This window comes from Arachis hypogaea, chromosome 10, assembly GCF_003086295.3.
Source record: "Arachis hypogaea cultivar Tifrunner chromosome 10, arahy.Tifrunner.gnm2.J5K5, whole genome shotgun sequence".
NCBI classification, from domain to species: Eukaryota; Viridiplantae; Streptophyta; class Magnoliopsida; order Fabales; family Fabaceae; genus Arachis; species Arachis hypogaea.
In genome coordinates, this window is record NC_092045.1 from 108,913,624 (window position 1) to 108,935,257 (window position 21,634).

Here is a 21,634-nt window from a genome sequence, read left to right on the forward strand (position 1 = left end):
CAGATTCGTGGAAGTTTTTCCTGAGTCACCTTTGTCAGCACGTGACTCCTCAATCCAACATTCTAGTTATCTTTGACCACCACAACGCAATCAAGACTACCTTGGTTGCCAAAGATGATGGGTGGCTCCCGCCGGCCACACATCGTGTATTTTGTGCAAGACACATAGCTACTAATTTCACGCTAAACTTTAAATCTAAGGATGCATGAAAGATTCTTGTGAATGTAGCATATGTGAAGACAAAACAAGATATCAATATTACATGGATATCTTGAGGTAGGAAGACCCGAAAATGGTTGATTGGTGCAACAGGATCGAATTAGAGTTACGGACCCAATATCGGGATGGCGGCCGCTGATACGGTCATTTGACAATAAACATTTCTGATTTCCAATTCCTTGGTTTACCTATTTTGAAGTTTGCAAGATCTTTCACGACAAATCTTTAGTAAATGATTTTCAATTCTTTGGTTCCTCAGTTTCTCAAGCATTAATTAGTTAGGATTTAACTGGATGTATGTTGTTAATTTCAATTAATTTTTGTCAATAATGCCAAAAATTTGATGAGTGAAAATTAAAGTTTATCGATATCAACAAGTACACTAGATCGCTCAAGTAATACCGCGGTGAGTGGATATCATTTTCACGAGAATTAAAGGATTAAGTGAGCAAATATCAGATTAAATTCCTAATTAGATTAATAAAACCTGGATTTAAAAAGGGCAAGATTATGTCTTACTGAGAGCTTAAGAATCTTGAATGCTTGAATGCTTACGGACGGAGAACTTGAATGTTGGTTTGAGAAAATACAATGATGGTGATAGTCAAGGGCTTTGGAGATGTTTATGCTTTTAGAGAAATCAAACCTTGTTTACTTATCTTAAAATTTGTAAGATCTTTCACGACAAATCCTTAGTAACTGATTTCCAATTCCTTAGTTCCTCAGTTTCTCAAGCAATAATTAGTTGTCAATTAACTAATCAAGAGATTAAGTATAAAAATTGATTTAGATTCAAATAAGATTAAAAAAGTAGTCCTTAGGTCAAATTATATGTCATGTATTCAAGCTAGTCATGTCCAGTTAAATCTTAAAAGAAAATACAATTATTAAAAGTTGTTTTAATCCAAATTATATGACACTTATTCAAAATTAGAGTGATTGAAAAATATGTATGTGTCGCACACTAATCGAACAACTATTCCTAGCTGAATTCAAAGAATCACGTGAAAGAGTTTTCAAACTATAAAAATCGGAGTTAGTAATCTAGTTTGTACCATCCAAACAATTCAATTGTTTAACGTACTCCCTCCATTGTAATGGTTGAAGTTGAATAAAAGAATTTCAAAAAGAGATTAGCATACCTTTCGATACCACTAATTCGAATGAAGACGAATAACTCAATCATGAAACAGATCAATGCAAAACTTTAAAATAAAATAAACTTAGATTAATAAGCCATAAAAAACACAAACATAGCTCCTAACTCTTTGAAAAAGATTTAGTTACCCATGAAAAAGTAAGAAAATAAGGAGAAGAAATTGAACGGAGGACTGGATGTCTGGTTTTGGATTTGAAGATCCTCCTCCGGGATGTCATTCTCTATAAACTAGGTTCACTTATTTATATCCTAAATTATAGAATTCAAATTCAAACCATCCTAATCATATCTTTTGGAGAAAAAGATAAGATAACTACTTACTAACTTTAATTTTAGATTCAAAACAATAATTTAAATTTAAATCTAACAATTGAATCTCTTATGTTTCTAGAAAGAATCAATAACTAATCTTCTAGAGCCTTCAATATTTTAGATGTGATTAAGGCTTCTAATAATGTGAATAATTAAGCTTCGACCTTAATTATTGAATTCAAAAGTTGTAATTGCACTTAAGCAGGCTTTGTTTTAGAGAAAATTGGGCAAGAGGCCCAAAAAATCCATCTCCTAGTGATGTCACACGCGCGGGCTGTGTTTTTGCATACAGGAGAATGGCCGGCGGATGAATGGAAGAAGCCAGGCCAGCTGGGCACGAAGGGAGGCTACTGGGGGTGAGGTGCAAGCTGGGGAGGCCGTCAGGTGTGAAATCAACCGCCAGGCGTAGGTCTTGTCCGTCGAGCGTCCATGTGTGTACGCTGGGCCTGCATGTTGAAGGTGGAGAGACGCTGTTTTTTTGTGTCAACAAGATGATAGTAGTGCTCGGCTCAAACTAAATGTCCACTATAGATATACGTATATTGTTTTGAAACTCTGAATATTATCTTTCTAACACAATTGGAACCACTTCATTTGGATCTCGATAACTCAAGTTATGACCGCTAGAGTGTGAAGAGGTCAGGGCTGAAAACTTGCATGCCGGGCCTGGTGGACATGTATACCAAGCATATGTGATTTGGGCTCCAGTTTCCTTCCCTTTGGGCACGCTTTTCTTCCTTAGGCTACATTTTTTCTGTACTTGTATTTTTCTTATGAAAAAGCTTTAATTCTTAATTGTTTTTTAGCCAAAAACTTCTGAAAATATAAAAACACTATCCCAACTCCAAATAGTTGATTATTTATAAAATTCCATTAGAAAACATAAAAAATTTGATTAAAATTTAAGAAAAATAAAAAAGAACTAAAAAATAAGATGACGTGTCATCAGCACACATTTATGCGCACGCAAAGATCTGATTGCGTGCCTCATTTAAAAAAGCACATGACTCGCGATTTTGGAATTTTTTTTGGCCTGTTTCAAATCACTAAAAGTCATTTTGAAAGAAAATATTGAAGGGGATTAACATACACTCATACACTAACCATTTTTACAATTTTTCCTTAGGTTTTAGTGAAATTCTAGAGAGAGAAGCTCCAATTTCTCTCTAGAATACCTAGGGTTTACTCAATTTTCTTTTTATTTTAGGTTTTAGTTTTGTTTAATTATAGTTTTGATATTTGATTTTGTGTTCTTGCATCCTAATTCTCTTAGAATTTAGTGGTAGTTATCTTGTTTGTTTTGTTGGTTTATGAACCTATGCATTTTAGATTTTCATTAATGAAGTTGATGTTTTAAGTTTTATCAAGGTTCTGAAAACCGGACCGGACCGGCCGGTCCGATCGGTTTAACCGCGAACCAGTAGTCTTTACGGTTTGGTTCAACACAAAAAACCGGCAGAATCAAAACCGTTTTCAAACCGCTGAACCGGTCGAAAACCGGTCGGTCGAACCGAACCGGAACCCAGCCTGTCTTCTTATTTTGCCCAAAAACGCCAAAACGCAGGCGTTTAGCATTCAATCGAACACCCCAGTCCCCAGCCCTACCAACCCTAACTCCCTCTAATTCTCCAACGGCGCAGCACACTACCTCTCTCGTCCCTCCCATTACCCTCGAGCTGGCGGTTCCTCTCAACACCGGCGAGCTCAATCCCTCCCTTTCGTTCAGCCGCCGAACTGCTCCTGACGCTGTCACCGGTTGGAGCTTCGAAGCTCACTCGGTCCCTCACTCAGCTAATGTCTCAGACTCTCAGCAGTGGAAGCACAGTCGCCGGGCTTGCCTCCTGCCTCTGTCGTGTAGCTCTGTTCCTCCGTCGCAAACTTTGCTCCTCCGTCGCAAGCTCTGTTCCTGCCTCCGTCGCCAGTTCTGTTCATGCCTCCGTTGCCAGCTCTGTTCTTCTAGGTATTTTACTATTTTTTTCACTGATTGTTCGGTCTTCTTCTTGGTTTGAACTTTGAAGTTCTGAAATTGTTATTCTTTGGTGTTCTTCTTCAGTCTTCTTCTTCAATTTTTGTTCCATTTTTAGTGTGACTGTTTTCAATTTTTGGTCTTCTTCTTCTTTACTGATGGCTCGTTCCCTCTGTTAGTTTGTTACTCTGTTTTAGTGTGAATGTTTTCTAATTGCTCAATGGCTCGATTGCTCTGTTAGTTTACTGATGGCTCTGTTAGTTTGTTATCTGGCTTACTAGTTGCGGATGGCTCCTAATTTTTTTGCTGGCCTCTCGTAGATTGTATGGTTTTGATTCAGTGATTCCAGAATGCCTAATGTTGATGTTTTTGTGTTTTGCTGCTTTGTATTTGTTAATTTGTTGAATGGCTGAATGCTTTGTATTTGATAATTTGTTAGAATGTATGGTTCTGAATTCTGATTCAGTGATTCCAGAACGCCTAATGTTGATAAATACTTGTATTTGAATTCTGATTCAATGATTCAAGAACTCCTAATTTGTTAGAATGTTGATGAATACTTGTATTTGAATGGCTGAATTCTGCTTTGTATTTGAATACTTGAATGGCTGAATGCTGTAGGCTGTAGGCAGAATTACCTTGTGTTGAATGGCTGAATGCCTGAGGCAGATATGGTCTTGTGTTGTGGTTAAGAATATGCTGTTAGTTTCCATTGTGTTTGACTCTTGCTTTAGGTTAAGAACATGGTTGATTTTTATTGTTAATGTTTGTTGCTGTTTTGTAGTTGCTGTTTTGTAATTGCAGGTTGCAGGTTTAGTGTGATTATTGGTTAATGTTTTGTAATGTTTGGTGCTGAAGGCTGATTGTTGAGTTCAGATATAGTTGTTTATTTTGACTTGGGTAAAGAGACTTATGGTCATTTATAGTTGCTGGTTTTGCTGGTTTTGGAATGTTGAATGCTGGTTTTGCTGAAATATTTTGGTCACTAGAGCTTCTTTGATCAACTTCTGCTGAGAATATGCTATACACAGGTCTATGATCACTTGATAAGAGAATCTTGACTCCCCACGAACGTAAGATAATTGGTGAAGGTCTCTCCCATGCCATAAGATTCTATCACACCTTGAGAAAAAAGCATGCATTATTTTGATTGTTTTGTATTTTCATTAACCACTTCTCTGATTGTTTTGTATTTCCATTAACCACTTCTCTGATTGATAAATCTTTATGTCGACATTTAATATTTGATATTTTTTTATATTATTTAACTTGAGTTTGTATATTAATAAGAGTATATGAATTTGATTGATGACATTTAAGGTAGTTTTTTAAATTTGAAAATTATTTTAATATTTATATTATACTATAATTATATTTTAGGATGTTTATTTATAATTTATTTATTATTTTATTTTAAAACGGTTTTTCCGGTTGAACCATCGGTTAAACCGGTTGGACCCGGTTTGATGACCGGTCCGGTTTTCTAAACCTTGAGTTTTATACATGCTTGTTTAAGTTGTTGATATTAATTTCTTGCCTCGGTTAGCTATAGTTTTTATTAATTTTTGCAATTTATCATGTTTTGTCTTTTTGCACAACAAGTGTTTGATGAAATATTTACTTTGATTATGGAGTAGAATTACTATCTCTTGGATTGTGGTTGAGGAATTAGGTAACCTTGAGCTATTAATGTCCAATATTGAGTGATAATTTAGAGTTGTTAGTTGATTTTATTTCCACTAACAATATCCTTTCACTAAGCCTAATTAGTGAGTTGGTTAGGATTTGTGGATTAAGATCAATTATGCCTATTTGACTTTATCCAATATTTAGGAATTGACTAAGTGGGATTAATTCTTCACAATTATCCTATTTGTAGTTAATGACAAGGATAGAAACTCTTGACTCTCAACCCTATCTAAGACCCCTTTAAGCATTTGACTTTCAATTCCTTAATCATTTCTAGTTTGAATTAGTTGTCTTTTAGTATAATTATTAGTTTAATTGTTGCTCTTTATTCATGCTTTCTTAGCTTATCATTTAGTTGTCCATTGATTCTAGTTTCTTGAAATATAATTATTGCTTACTCCTTAGTTTCTTGTCTCTTTAATTTTCATAATTGCACTTTAAAACCCCCCGATTCATAGCCAGTGATACACACACCCGATTGCAATTCCGTGGGAGAATGACTCGGAAATTAAAACTCGCAGTATTTGATTTGAATTTTGACAATCTATTAACCTTTGATAGGGTCATTTGCTGGTTTAAGACTATATTTATGACAAATCTTGTGTTTTAAATTTGCAAATTTCTAAACCTGTATTTAACCTGCATCACATATCCAAACCCAATAACTAACACATATGTGACCCAGTGTCACACTTCGCTGGCTTAATGATGCGCTTCTTCCTCTGAGTGACTGGTACATATGGATCTGGTGCTTGAACCACAGGTGTTGAAACCTGTTCTGGCTTACCAACATATGGTATATGTGTATGTCCACCAAAGGTAGATGCTGGAGTGCCACCTATCGCAAATGGACCTCCCGGATGACCAGTCGACATTTCATTCAGATCCACGTTAAGGTCCACTACACCTCCCTCAAGATGTGCCCTACAATCACCACCTAGGTTGGCAAATTGTTCAATCTCAGCAAAAAAAAATCACTGCCAACACCAAACACCTGCTCCATCTAGTTCGAGCTACCAAAGTCCAAAAATAGCGTGGAAGCCTCAACCACTCCACCTCTACCCCCATCCCCACCAGCAACACCAAAACCCTTAACCCCTTTACCACCACTCTGCCCTCCAAAGTCCCTAACTCCTCCACCTCTAGAACCTCGAGAACCACTAGCTCCTCCACCCCTCCCTAATCCCCACCTAAGGCCACCCGCACCACCTCCCAAACCAGAGCCACCACCACCCCAACCCCAACAAAACCCACCTCCACCGTGTCTCCAATCTTTTCAATGACTCTGACTTCTCCCATTGTCATCATCATCCATGTCCTATTCCTCATCCAACCCCCTTGCCATAAACTGGTTGTATCGGGTGCCAACAAGCTCACGAATAGCCCTACGTCGATTTTTTGAGACATTTGGTCCCTGTTGTCTAGCTGGAACAATAATATGACCCTGAGCAGGAGCATCTGCAGGAATCCTAGCTTGGTGAGGGTCAACTAGGTCCCGATCATGTGAAAGAAATCTAAGGGCTATCCTATACCACCACTCAAGATACTCAGCGGAAGGTCAAGGATCTAGCACCAACTAAAATTTGAGCACGCTCTGATGTCTCTGGTCCCATTACTCATACCATGTGGCAAACACTTCAGGGAACCATCAGGTCGGTCATCGACCATCCTTCAACAACAAGAAATCAATGTTGATGGCTAGATCAGGGGATATGCTAAACTCCTCTAAGATGAGATAGAAGTCTATCAACCTGATACCACTCGATTGACGCAAAGTAAATCTAACGCAGTCGTCGACTTCCATGATAGTATGTGCTCAGGCCTGAGGATATCAGGATGCACTACTTGGATAACCTTAAGAGCGTTGTACGACATCCAAATAAACTGCAACATGACAATTAATCAAATTCAAGTATTGTGGCATAAACATAAACAAGGAACCAGTATAATTCAAAGTAAGTTATGGAAGCTTATGCTTACGTCATCTACACTCAACCTATATAGTCTATGTCGAGTAGCGATGAACCGAGGACCTTTCTCGTCTGACGATGGCAGGTACCTACCCCACTTGGAAGATTCATAATAATAAGTATTAAACTTAGAAAAAAAGGTATATGACTAGTGCACTATAAACCTCATTCATGAAACGTATCACCTAGATGCAAGCAGCCAGAGAATGGTGTCAAACCCTCTGGCCTAAATATAGGGAAACGTCAAAATATGCATGACTGCGGCAATTCTAGTGACCCAACTAGGTTCTTAACATTCCGGTTAGCAACTCTACAGAGACACCTATACAACGGGAACAAAGTGGCCGAACCTTAACTATATATATTAGCCGAGTCCGTTGAGGTCCGCAACATAGGAAAGCCACCGTAAATGAACTCTAGCACCAGACTTGTCCCCGAAAAACATCATGGACAACAAAATCATAATGTAGCCACGCATATAAACCTATACCGTGGCCTCTGCCCTCTTATGCATTAGCTGGCATGACTTTGAACTTCTTCTGAAACTAGAAAAGTGTCACAATGAACTCATCGATATAATCATCAGGTGGAAGTTCACCAAACAACTCTTCGAACCACACCCAAGCTTCCTCCCTCCATCAACTGCTCAAAGTCATTGAGACATCCAATAATTGGAAATCCATCAACAGGGAGGCCGAACTGATATGCCACATCCTGTAAAGTTATCGTGCACTCCCCAAAAGACATGTGAAACATGTCGGTCTCGAGACGCCATTGCTCCACAAATGCACTAATCAGTGGCTCATTAAGCTTAAACCAATAATCATTCAGCCTTGCAATATGTAGTAATCCGGCACTATTCAAGTACGATATTATATGGTCATGCATTATCATCTTCTGTTGCCTACGAATGCTCCTAATACATCGAGTTGGCTGATAAAACAAGAACATACAATTGCAAACTTAACAATGCATAATAACAGCAAAAACATATATTAAAAGTAAAATCCACCCATAACCCTACAACAACCACAACATTCTTAAGCATTTTAAGCCTAAAATATTAACAAATAACTAATTTACAAACTATATAGATTATATTAAGATAATTACATCAACTATATAGATTATAAACAAATTTGATAATTGATCTCTTCGTCGATAAATCCCGCAACGTGGACAATATCGTTCAATCGATACGTGTCTCCCTCGTTCTCCGCCATCTTTCACCGAAACTGCTAATCCCCCTACCCTGCCTGGCCCCACCGCAAACTTACCCCCTCCGCCACCCACTGAAGCTTCCACCACCACGATTTGCAGCTGCCGTCGCCGTCCTCTGCCTCTAGCTGCTTCATGTACTAATACCCACTTGTCGTATCTGGCTTCGCCATTGATCTCAAGGATTCTTCTTCCTCCTCTACCGTAAACCGTTTTCTTCTCTAATCTTTTATTTGTCGTAAAATCACTAAATTTTAAGGATAAAAAAGTTCTTAATTTTTAATAATATTTACAAAAAAAAATTACATCCCAATATGATCTTTAAAATATTTTTTGAGAATGTATATTTAACATCTTGTTATTTTTATTTTATTTTTTAAATTTTTTTAAAAACTTATATGCCATTCATATTTTTTGAGATATTTTTATTAGCGAAATGAATTACTTTTGAATATTATTTTAATCATTTATTTCTATTATTATTATTATTATTATTATTATTATTATTATTATTATTATTATTATTATTATTATTATTATTATTATTATTATTATTATTATTATTATTATTATTATTATTGTAACACCCTAACTACTAAAGCTCACGCTTCCGGCTGCGCGACTCTGATAGCTCGGACATTACGACGACACTTATACTATTTAATACTAAAATATGAGCCTGTTTAAAACTTTAAACCGCAAAACCGCATCTCAAAAATACTTTTGCTATACAACGTACATCCATACATACCATACAACTTACAGAAACTCATAAAGAGTACATCCATATATATATACATACATATATATAAATAATATTACAATCATTACCCAATACAATCCCTATCCCTCTTACAAAATATATCAAGATAAAGGCGAGGGTACAAAAATAATAATCTAAAGCAATACTGAGCATCTCAATAACAAATAAATAAACTCTTCGTGATTTCTGCGCCCATATCCTGAAAGGGGAAAAATGTAGGGGGTGAGAACATCATCCTCGAAAGGGTTCTCAGTAGAGGGTTTTTGGGAATTACTGTAATAGGATACATGAAAATAAACCGTACCAGTGATTAATAACCGTCTTATGCCTCTTTTAAAAAACAACAGTTTACAATAAAAGTAAAGTCGAAAATCTTTCCTAAAAGAGGAACCGTTCAATTCTCAAAAACATCAAAAGCATTTCAAAAGGTTTATCTATACTGAACCAAAATAGCCTTTCATATTTTTCCAAACCAGAAACACAAAACCGAAACCAACCGTCGGTCCATCTCAATCCAACCACGGCCCTAGGCCCAAGTAATCCAACCATCAACCAAATCACCACAATCCAACAGAGTCCCAGTTGCAAACACAGATAGGGAGTTCAAGCACAAACAAACAATTACAGCAAGTGGAACAATTAGCAGGTAATCTCAAGTAATCACATAGGCAAACCAAGTACAATATGCACACCCAAACAATGTCACATAGATGCATATGATGCATGCCTGTCTCTAGTGGCTGATGATATCATCTGTCGGTTATCAAGCCAACCTGACGTGTCCGGTAGCTAACTCGGGCACAGTCTCTCTGTTGCACATTAATATCATTAGAGGGTATCTGCATCCTGTCGCCATTAGAGGGTATCTGCGCCCTGTCGCCATTAGAGGGTATCGGTGCCCTGTCACCCTTACAACCAGAGAGAAAACACAAGCATACTCGCTTACAACTTTCATCTCAGCCATTCGGCTTAAATTCACAAATCATTCAATTGCATACATGCATTTATATTCAATCATGGATCACCATCCATCTCAGCCACCCGGCTCACGGTTCAATCCAGAACTAACCAATTTATCAATAAATACAGCCCTTCGGCTTAAATTCATAATTCATAACCAGCCATACGGCTTATAACTCATTCGGCAATCAGCCATAAATCAATATCACACACAGCCATTCTGGCTCATAACAAAAACAGTACTTCCATCATTCAACATCATCAAATTCATAAAACCGGCATTTAAGCCATAACTCACTTTTCTCAAGCCATATCACTTTGAAATCAAATTTTAACTCTTTTCAGCCTTGGCTTTAAAGATCTCATTTCTCGAATCATCTCAGGCTCATAAGCCAAATTTACTCAAAGTGAGTTCTCTTTTTAAAACAAAGTCACTCTCGGCATTCTCTTTCCAAAACTTCCAAAACCATGGCAAGTTAAGGATTTATTTCAAAGTATTCAAAATCACCCATTCAACAATGGGATTTTATAACAAAAGTTTTCCGATAAAGTTCCAAGTCTTTAAGGAAGGTCAATCTATACAATTCTTTAAGATTTATTGAAACTCTTAAAATCATAGATTCTCGGCTCAAGTAAATAAAGCTGAATTTATTATGAAACCGAACCATACAAAATCACAAGTTACAACCCGGTCTAAAAATCAACTCATTTGAAACGGAACCGGTTCATTTGAATCAATCCACTTTCAGGTTTCTTTTTGGAACCCATTTTTCTAACTCTTCCAAAATGCCTCAAACTTAATTACTCAATCAAAAGTCTAGATTCCTTTGAAATCACTAAAAGCTCCTTTTTATATTGAAATCAATATTAGAGCATCATTCTTTCCTTCAGTAATTTAAACGGTAAAAATAGTTCATTTCTAAATAAGTCGAACTCAAGGCATAAAGTTCACTAAATAAATTAAGCTTGAAAACATAAATATTCTCTTAATAACTCAAATAATACAACTTCTCAAATCCAACCCTTTTTAAATAACTTTTCAAACAAGACTAGGATTTTGTAGAAATTTCGGCAGCACCTCTCCTAAAACTTGGACTTTCGCCACCCGGTTCGGGTCCCAACTAAACCGTTTCTCATTCATTTTCAACAGCTCAAAACCAGAAATCAATTCAAAAACAAGCTAAATCCAACAGTCGTCTCAGTGGCATATCTCAAGGAAACCATTTCAAAATCAACTCAATATCAACCGATTTAACTCGTTTCCAAAATTTTAAAGAAACGGCTCAATAACAAATCATTTGTCTAAGACCAAGTCATTTAAAGTAAACCATGCTGAATTCAAAAGTGCATTCGACTTTTCATATCATCAAAATAATTAACTCAATTCAAATCAATCCTCAGCGGATTAAACTCATATATCAAAGCTTCAAAAGAATCAACTCCAAAAGCATTTCATTTTACAAATCCACACCACGATCCATTCACCAAAACCAAATAATAATTACATTCATCCAGGACAATCAACAACACATAAGGATTATACAATCATCAAATACATTATCTCACATCAGTATCCATATGTAATAATTCCAATAATAAACTATAGTTTTCGGAAAGCGCCCCTACCTCAAAACGCAATTCCATAGCCAAAACGCGTCACATAATCCTTTTCGCCTCGACTCGAAATCACCGGCAACCAAAACCTCAGCTCCAAGCCACTTTCATAACAGTCTCAACAACTCTAATCGCAACATACAACAACCGAAACTCAATCGTATAGCAATTAACGCCGCAAAACGTTAGTGTATGATAATAAAGCAGCGATTAAAGGACTCTTCCAAACAAAACGCTTACCGAACTCAAGGGAACCAAGTAGCGGCTGCACCAGTGGTGGATTCCGGCAACACCAACGTCACAGCCGGTGACCAGAATGACGGCAACTCGCGGTAAGCTCCTGACACAACCAGCCTTAGCAACAACTCTCATGGCCCATGGAGAAATTAACGGGTAAAGAAGCTGAAGTAGGGTTAGAGCTTACCATCATAGAAGACTCAGTGGCTGTTTTCGGCAGCATAGGTGGCAGCATCAAGGTTTTCCGACAGCCAGGCAGGGCGGCGCGGTACCTTTCTCTCTTCTCAGATCGGCAGCCCCTTTCCCCAGCTCCCCTTTCTTTCTTCGTTCCTTCTTTCACGTTGCAGCAGCTGCTGCTTCACAGCTAGGGTTTGGCTTGTGTGTGTGCTGGGTTGTGGGAAAAAAAAGGGAATCGGGTCGGGTAACGGATCGCTGGGTTAGGGTTTCATTATTTTGAAAATTAGAGTTAGAGGCATTTTAGTAATTTTACTTAAAAATAGGGATAATATAGTAATTAGAAATAAATTCTAATCCAACAATAATAATGTATAAAAATACTATTTGCTCATCAATTTTACAAATTACTTTCAATAAAATGTCCAAATCCAAAATTTAGAAATAATATAATTAATTTCTCTATTTTCCCAAATTAGTAGTAGTAATATTTAAAATATTAATTATTCAATCCAAATCATATAAATTTCTTATTATTCATAACTGTCAACTTTATAATCTAAATATAGAAAATAATCATAACTCGTCTCAAATTTAATAAATCAAAACTTGTCTTAATTATTTTTAATAAAATAATTTCTAAAATCAAGGCTATAAATAACTCTATGATTTGAGACTTGATCATAATAAAAGTTTTCAAAATTTTTGGGTCTTACAATTATTATTATTATTATTATTATTATTATTATTATTATTATTATTATTATTATTTGAAGGTTGGTTTGTTCCCTGGATCTAAAAAAAAAGAGGGGGTTAAGTACATTATCAATCATCACATTAGGGGTGCACATGGGTCGGGTGAAGCCGGGTTTGATGGGACCCAGATCCGACCTAAAATATACACCGGGTCTATTTATTAGACTCGAATCCGACCCTAGACCCGATGAAACCAATACACTTTCGGGCCACAATTATACCGGGTGAAAACCGGGTAAAAACCGGGCCATTAACATTACATTACGTTGATACCTTCTTGTAAGCTAGCATGTAAAAATATCCAAATTTCCAAGATTCCAACCATTATTTAACATGGTAAAATTTACTTAGAAAAATATAACAAGAATCAATCCTTCTTTAAAATTAAAGCATAACCACAATCAATACTAAAGCAAAACCACAATCAATACTAATATTGTCTAATAATATCAAATATTTAAATCAATACAAATAACACAATATTATGCATTAGTCTAAAGTCTTATGCATTCTAAACATAAAACATTAACTTATAGTCTTATAATGACTAATAACACAAAATATTAAGGTTTACAATACTTAAATTCCACATAAAAATAGTCATGATCCATCACTAATAACACAAAATATTAATTATGTATGATGACCGGGCCACCGGGCCGACTTCGGGTGACCCGAGCTATGACCCGGACCCGACCCGAAATAATGACCGGGTCTATTTTTGAGACCCTAACCTGACACTAAACCCGATGAAATCACACCAAAATAGCCCCTAAAGTGTTCGGGCCCGGGCCGGGCCTTCGGGCCGGACCGGGTCTGTGCACCCCTACATCACATCATACCTGTTTAAGTACACATTGATATTGACATCGGAAAACATAATTAGACAGGCACCATTATTACAAGAAAAAGATAAGGGTTAATAGTTAAATTCGTTCTTAAAAGATTATCTATTCTTTAAATTAGTCTTCAAATGATTTTTTTAGTCATATTAGTCTTTGAAAGAGAAAATATAAGTCAAATTCTGTTAGTTAGATAATAACGCGTCACGTTAAATGTCACGTGACATGATGACGTATTACGTTAAGTGTCACGCGTCATTAGATGATTAGTTGACGTTTCAGGTCAGTGATACTTTACATATCACGTGTCACTTGACATGTAAAAAAGTTATTTATAATCAAAATAGTCTCTAAAAGTCCAAACGTAAGTCATTTTCATCTCTAAAATTTTAAAAATTAATCAAATTAGTCTTTATATATATTTTTTATTTTTTCTTCATAATATTAAATTTAAAATATTTTTTATAGTACTAATTTTAATATTATTTTTAAACCTTAATAAACAAATTTTTTTTACATAAAATAATAAAAATAATTAAATTATTATAAAATTATTTTGTCATTTGTATTTTAAAATTTTACTTTTTTAAACTGTAATTTTTTTATAATGAAATTTTTTTATTTAAACAAATTTATCAAATAATTATTATTGATTATATATTTAAAAATTTAATATTTTAAATCTCGCTAAATAATATAGTAGTTGTTTTAAAATTTAAATCTTTTAAATTTTTTAAAATTATAATTTATATTATTATTTAATTTATATAATAGAACTCAATAATTGAAAAACTAATTTGTGGGATGACTTGTTGAATAAAAGATTAAAATATTTAAAATAACCACTATATTTATTTAGTGAAATTCAAAATATTAAAACTTTTAGGTTCAAGAATAATTTGAGTTCTACCATATAAATATTTTATATTAAAATATTAAGATTTAACAAGTGATCCGATGAATCGATTTTTCAATTATTGAATTCTACCATATAAATTAAACAATAATAAAAATTATAATTTTAAAAATTTAAAAGATTTAAATTTTAAAATAACTACTATATTATTTAGGTGGATTTAAAATATTAAATTTTTAAATATATAATCAACAATAATTTAATAAATTTGTTTAAATAAAAAAAATTTACTATAAAAAATTTATAATTCGAAAAGGTAAAATTTTAAAATATAAATGATAAAATAATTTTATAATAATTTAATTATTTTTATTATTTTATGTAAAGAAAATTTTGTTTATTAAGATCTAAAAATAATATTAAGATTAACATTATCAAAAAATATTTTAAATTTAATATTATGAAGAAAAAATAAAAAAATTATATAAGGATTAATTTGATTAATTTTTAAAATTTTAGGAGTGAAAATAACTTATGTTTAGACTTTCAGGGATTATTTTGATTGTAAATAACTTTTTTACATATCAAGTGATATGTGACGTGCTAGGTGTCACTGATCAATTAATCATATGGTGACACATGGTACTTAATGTGATACTCATTATCTAACTAACGAAAGAATCAATTTATCTTATATTTTATCTTTTAAGGACTAATATAATTAAAAAATTATTTGAGATCTAATTTAAAAAATAAGTAATTTTTCAGATGTGAATTTGACTATTAACCTAAAAAATAAATGAGCGTCCTACAGTTTAATACTGCACACCAAAAGATATCATTAAATTGTTGCATGAATAGACACTCCTCGGCCCCTAAATAATAAATATCATTGTCACTTTATTAATTATAAGTATATTTTAAATAAAGACCATGTGTCAACATTATATTTGGCAATGCAAGTTGTTATAGCCACCATAATTATTAGAAAGACTAATAGTAGATAAGTAATTTCCTTCCGTTATTATTACGTAATCTTTTTCAAAATATTTTATTTGTTTTAAACTTTAAATTATAAATTATAAAATTTTAATCTTAACTAACTCTTAAATTAAAAACTTAAATATTAAAATTAGTTAACGTCAACAAACTAATAGTTGATTCATGTACTGTTATGGTTTTTTTGTTGTCCAATCGATCATTTGTTATTGTAATTAATATTTTATTAATTTTACTATTATAGAGTGGTTGTTTATGTTTATATATAATATTATTATTATTGTATTATTGCTATTGTTTTATTATGACAAATCGTTACTAATATTCATATGTATTCAAATTGTTTACTAAAAATGAATAAAAAAACAACACAAAAAAAAAGTAAAAAAAAAAATAGTATCACAAAAAAAAAAGAAGGAGAAGAAATAGACAATTACGATATGATTATACATTCACTAACTCTTTTTATATAGATATGATTACAGAAATCGTTACTCATGTTTACAAATTAAAAAAAATTAATTAAAAAAAAAACAAATCGGCATTACCAATTTCATAGGGATAGAAATTCTAAAAAATGTTCGTCCTACTTTAAATTGTTAATTTCATTTTGATTAATTTTTTATTCTATTTCAAATCGTTAGTTTCATTTTCATTTATATTTTGTCCCGTATTCAAAATCGTTAGTCACAATTTTTTGTGATATTAACAACCTCCTACCAGTACAACATTACACCAAATTAATATAATATCAATATATTACACTACTCTATTTATAATATCCAAAAAAATTAGCCTTTCTTCTCATATTTTCTATTTCACTCTTCTTTCCTCTTTTGCATCCTTGTGTTTTATTCTTCCACTTTTGATATGGCCCATTTTCTTCAGCTATTTTTTTATTGTCTAGTATTTTTTTCTATATTTTATATATCATCACATCTATTAATCACTTTATTATTATACTCCTAAAATATGTCTTTAACTAAATATTTATTATTATTATTACTATTAATTTATCTAAGAAAAACAAATATTAAGGCTATCAATTGAAATAGTTTTCATGACAAAAATATATATAATTTAAGTTTACAGTTCATTTGTAATACATTTATTAAAAGAATAAATATAAAAAATTTTTACTAAGAATAATAATTTTGACATGTGTTTTTAGAAGTTAAAACAACTATTAATTAAACTCATATTATTATTATTATCCAAAATTAGTGATGGATAATTTTTTTAAATCATTTAAAACATCTTGGTTTTAAATAAATTGGAACAATTATACAAGATTATCTTTATTAAATCTTTTTAGCTTATAATCATTTTCTCTTGTCGCTTATTATGTTGCATTTCTGTAATAAATTATTAATAAAAAATGTACACACAAATTCTCTCTTCGGTTCTACTTATAGAGAATTTTTTTTTCTCCCTAAATTTTTATCCAATTTTTTATTTCTTGATATAAATTCGTATCAATTAACCTTTTCACCACTAAAAGGATCCCTTGACTTTTCCATCACTTAAACCCGTGTTTTGTTTCAAATTCAAATAAATCCAAAAACTCAATAGTTGATCCTCTGATGTTCAACCAATTTCTTATTATTAATCGTTTCCGAAAATTCTAAGAAATTCGATAATAAAAAGTTCTCAATTAATTAAACGTTTTTTTTATCATCCCCCAAATAAAAATAAATTATAATTAAATTTTTTATTATTTTCATTTGGATAGGATATATTATTATTATTATTATTATTATTATTATTATTATTATTCAAAAGTTTAACAAAAATAACTCCAAAAAATATAAACAACAAATAAATTTTAGAATAATTTTAAAACGTGACAAAAATAATAAAAAAATATCATGTTTTTTTATAAAGTGACAAACTCTTTTGTATATGACAAATGATTTATTTTTTTATCTAAAATTTCACAAAAGTATAAAGATAACTATTTAAAATGTACACACAAAAAATTGAACAAAATTTAATCTCTAGCCTTTTTTTTAAGGGTCATTCACAATAAGAAATGAAATAAAATTATTTATTTATCGTAAAATCACCAAAATTTTTGGAATAAAATTTTTTTTATTTTTAATAATAATATTTACAAAAAGTTACATCCAAATTTAATCTTTAAATTTTTTTGAGAACATACTCAATATATTTTTTTTTGCTTTATTTTTTAAAATTTTTTGATAATTTATTTGTCATTCATATTTGTTGAGATATTTTTATTAGTCAAATAAATTATTTTGAGTATTATTTTAATAATTAATTATTATTATTATTATTATTGTTATTATTATTGTTGTTGTTGTTTGAAGGCTTGTTTGTTCTCTGGATCTAAAAAAAGACGGGGTTATAAATAACCCACTATCAATCATCACATCATATTGACATCGGCAAACATGATTAGACAGGCACCATTATGACAAGAAAAAGATAAATCAGTGTCCTACAGTTTAATACTACACGCCAAAAGATATCATTACAAGATTCTCATCACTCTCCCAAAGACAACCCTTGAAGGCTTGAATAATCATTGTCACTTTATTAATTATAAGTATCTTGCTAATAAATATATTAATTGAATTATATAAAAAATATTTTATTAGAAACTATTGAAAAAATATTTTTTTTTTATATTTGCAATTTTTTTTCAATCGTTTGTTAAAGCTCTCGACCATAAAATGGGATAAGAGTTTAAGAATTTGACTATATAAACTAGTCGAGCCTACAAAAGCAGAATAAAAAAAACCTTTAACTAAATAAGACAAATTTAAGCGTCTATATAAACATTAATTATCAGGAACAACAGAATGTCTATAAAATATAAATTAGGAATTGAATTATCAATTTATCCATTGTGTTAAAATTGAAAGCAAAATTTCTAATAATGTAACTAGCTATCTCAGAAATACTATTATAAAAAAGGATAAATTCAAAAAAAAATATTATTATTAATAAAGATAATATGTTAAAATTCTAAAATATAATTGAAATCACTTTTTTTTATTACAAAAATAATTTAAATATATTAATATATTATAATTTATATATAATATAAGTAAGGGTATAAATATAATTTCAGTTGATTATGATTTTCTCGTCTCTTACTTTTTTTCTATCTGAAAAAAAAATTTTCCTACTTTCTTTCTATCTATTTTCTTTTTATCAAAACAACATAAAAAAAAATAAAAAAATCAACTTTTTCTTTCATTCTCTTTTCTCTCATTTTCTTTTTTTCTATTTTCTTTCGTCTCATTTTCTATTTTGTATCCAAACAAAGTGTTATTGTCTAATTTTTCTTTTCTATATTTTCAATATATCACATATATTAATCACTTTGTTATTATACTCCTAAAATATGCCTTTAACTAAATATTTATTATTATTGTTATTATTATTATTACTATTAATTTATATCTAAGGAAAAAAAAATATTAAGGCTATCAATTGAAATATAGTTTTCATGACAAATATATAAAATTTAAGTTTATAATTCATTTATAATACATTATTTATTAAAAGAGTAAATGTAAATATTTTCACTAATAACAATTTTGACATGTATTCTTAAAAGTTAAAATAAATATTAGTTAAACTCATATTACTATTATTATTGTTAGGTTTAATTATTCTGATGGTATCTATAGTTTTGCGAAATTCTTAATTAGGTTCTTGTACTTTTTTTTCTTTTAATTGAGTCCTTGCACCAAATTTTTTTTAATTTGGTCCCTACACTTTTTTTTTCTTTTATTTAGGTCCCTGTACCAATTATTTTTTTTAATTGGATCCCTATAAAATTAAGTCAATTACTGCCAAGAGGGACCTAATTGAAAAAAAAATTGGTGTAAGGACCCAATTGAAAAGAAAAAAAGTATAGAGACCTAATTGAAAATTTTACGAAATTATAGGGACCAACATGTTACCATGGTACAAAGAGTTTAGAAAAGAAATAAAGAATTATTTAGAAAAGTATTATTTTTATTATTCATATTTTTCATCTGTGATTACAAGGTTCTTACCAATATATAGACCAACAGTACGCTAAGAGTATACTCGTTATGGAATAATATCCTAATAAATTATATTGATTTTTTTTTTCTAATCTTCTTTGATATTTTCCTGATTTTGTTCCCTAATTATGATATTCTAATACTCCCCTTCAAGGTGAGTAGTGGGATCACCAATACTCAACTTGGTTAGAACTTTAGCAAGGGTTTGTCTTGAAACTGCTTTAGTAAGACTATCAGTCAACTGATCTTCTGATCTCACAAATAGAAGCTTAATAATACCATTTTCAATTTTTTTTGATAAAGTGTCGATCCACCTCAACATGTTTTGTTCTATCATGTTGTACGGGATTCTCTGAAATGCTGATTGCAACTTTGTTGTTACATTTCAACTAGCTTGACAATTGTGGTGGAAACCTAATTTCAGTCATCAATTTTTTTATCCACAATACTTCAGTGATACCTTTAACGATCCCTCGAAATTTTGCCTCTGCGCTTGAAAGAGCTACAACTTTCTGCTTCTTGCTTTTGCAAGTTACCATGTTGCCTCCAACAAGTGTAAAGTAACCAGCTGTTGATCTTCTATCATTTGGGTTGTCCGCCCAATCTGCATCGGTGTATGCCTCAACCTTCAAATGGCCATTCCTTTTGAAAATGATTCCACTTCCTGGAGCTCCCTTCAAATATCGAACTATCCTCATGGCAGCTTCCATATGATCTTCTTGTGGCTTATGCATAAACTGACTTACTATTCCCACAGCATAAGCTATGTCAGGCCGAGTGTGTGATAAGTAAATTAGTTTTTCAACCAGTCGCTGGTACATTTCTTTATCTGCTAGGGTGGCACCTTCTACTATCTTCAACTTGTGATTAACTTGCATGGGCGTATCTATTGGTTTGCAATCCGCCATTCCTGTTTCTGTCAGAAGGTCCAAGATGTACTTTCTTTGGAGATAAAGATTCCTTTGCTGGATCGTAGAACCTCTATTCCTAAGAAATATTTTAATCTTCCCAAATCCTTCATTTCGATGTTTGGAAATAGGTTCCTTCTCAATTTTTCAATTTCTTCAGCATCACTTCCCGTTATGATCATATCATCCACATAGATTATTAGGCAAGTGATTAAATATCCCCGTTTTTTCAAAAAAAAAAGGGTATGATCAGAGTTACTTTACTTGTACCTATACCTTTTCATGGCATCTGTAAATCTTCCAAACCAGGCACGTGGAGATTGTTTAAGTCCATAAAGAGCCTTCTTTAACCGGCAAACTTCATGTTTTCTAAATCCTGTTGAGAAATCTGGAGGATCTTCCATGTACACTTCTTCTTTCAACTCTCCATGCAAGAAAGCATTCTTGACATCAAATTGATGGAGTGACCAATCTTCATTTGCTGCTATTGAAAACAACACCCTGATAGTATTAATCTTTGCAATTGGTGAAAAAGTTTCAGTGTAGTCGATACCATAGGTCTGTGTATAACCTTTGGCCACCAACCTTGCCTTTTACCGTTCAATAGTGCCATCTGCCTTGTGTTTAACGGTAAAAATCCATTTGCACCCGACTGAATTTTTTTCTGTCGGTAGGATACACTTTTTCCAAGTTTCATTCTTCTCTAGAGCTTCCATTTCTGTATCCATGGCTTTTCGCCATTCAGATTTCTCATTGACTTCTCGAACAGTTCTTGGAATGTCTTCTGTTAAGAGTCTCGCGGAAAAAGCCTTTGCAACATCTGCTATTCCTTCTCTAACCACTCTTATCGAGTATCTTGAGTTACGGGGAACATATTCTGGTGAGTACCGATCAGGAGGCATCCCTTTGTTTCTTCTTGGAGGAAGAATAAAGGTATTGGACTCTGGTTCTTCATGTTCCAGTGCTA

At 32.2% G+C, this 21,634-nt stretch overlaps 1 protein-coding gene across 1 annotated transcript; it reads right to left on the reverse strand.

Annotated features, from left to right (window-relative positions):
- Window positions 1–19,895: 19,895 nt before the first annotated feature.
- Window positions 19,896–20,667, reverse strand: LOC140175754 (secreted RxLR effector protein 161-like). Its single transcript, XM_072204303.1, has 2 exons — window positions 20,220–20,667; window positions 19,896–20,008 (listed from the first exon to the last, which is right to left on the reverse strand). Exons 1-2 carry the CDS (start codon window positions 20,665–20,667, stop codon window positions 19,896–19,898), a joined length of 561 nt encoding a protein of 186 aa, XP_072060404.1.
- Between the last annotated feature and the right edge of the window lie 967 nt (window positions 20,668–21,634).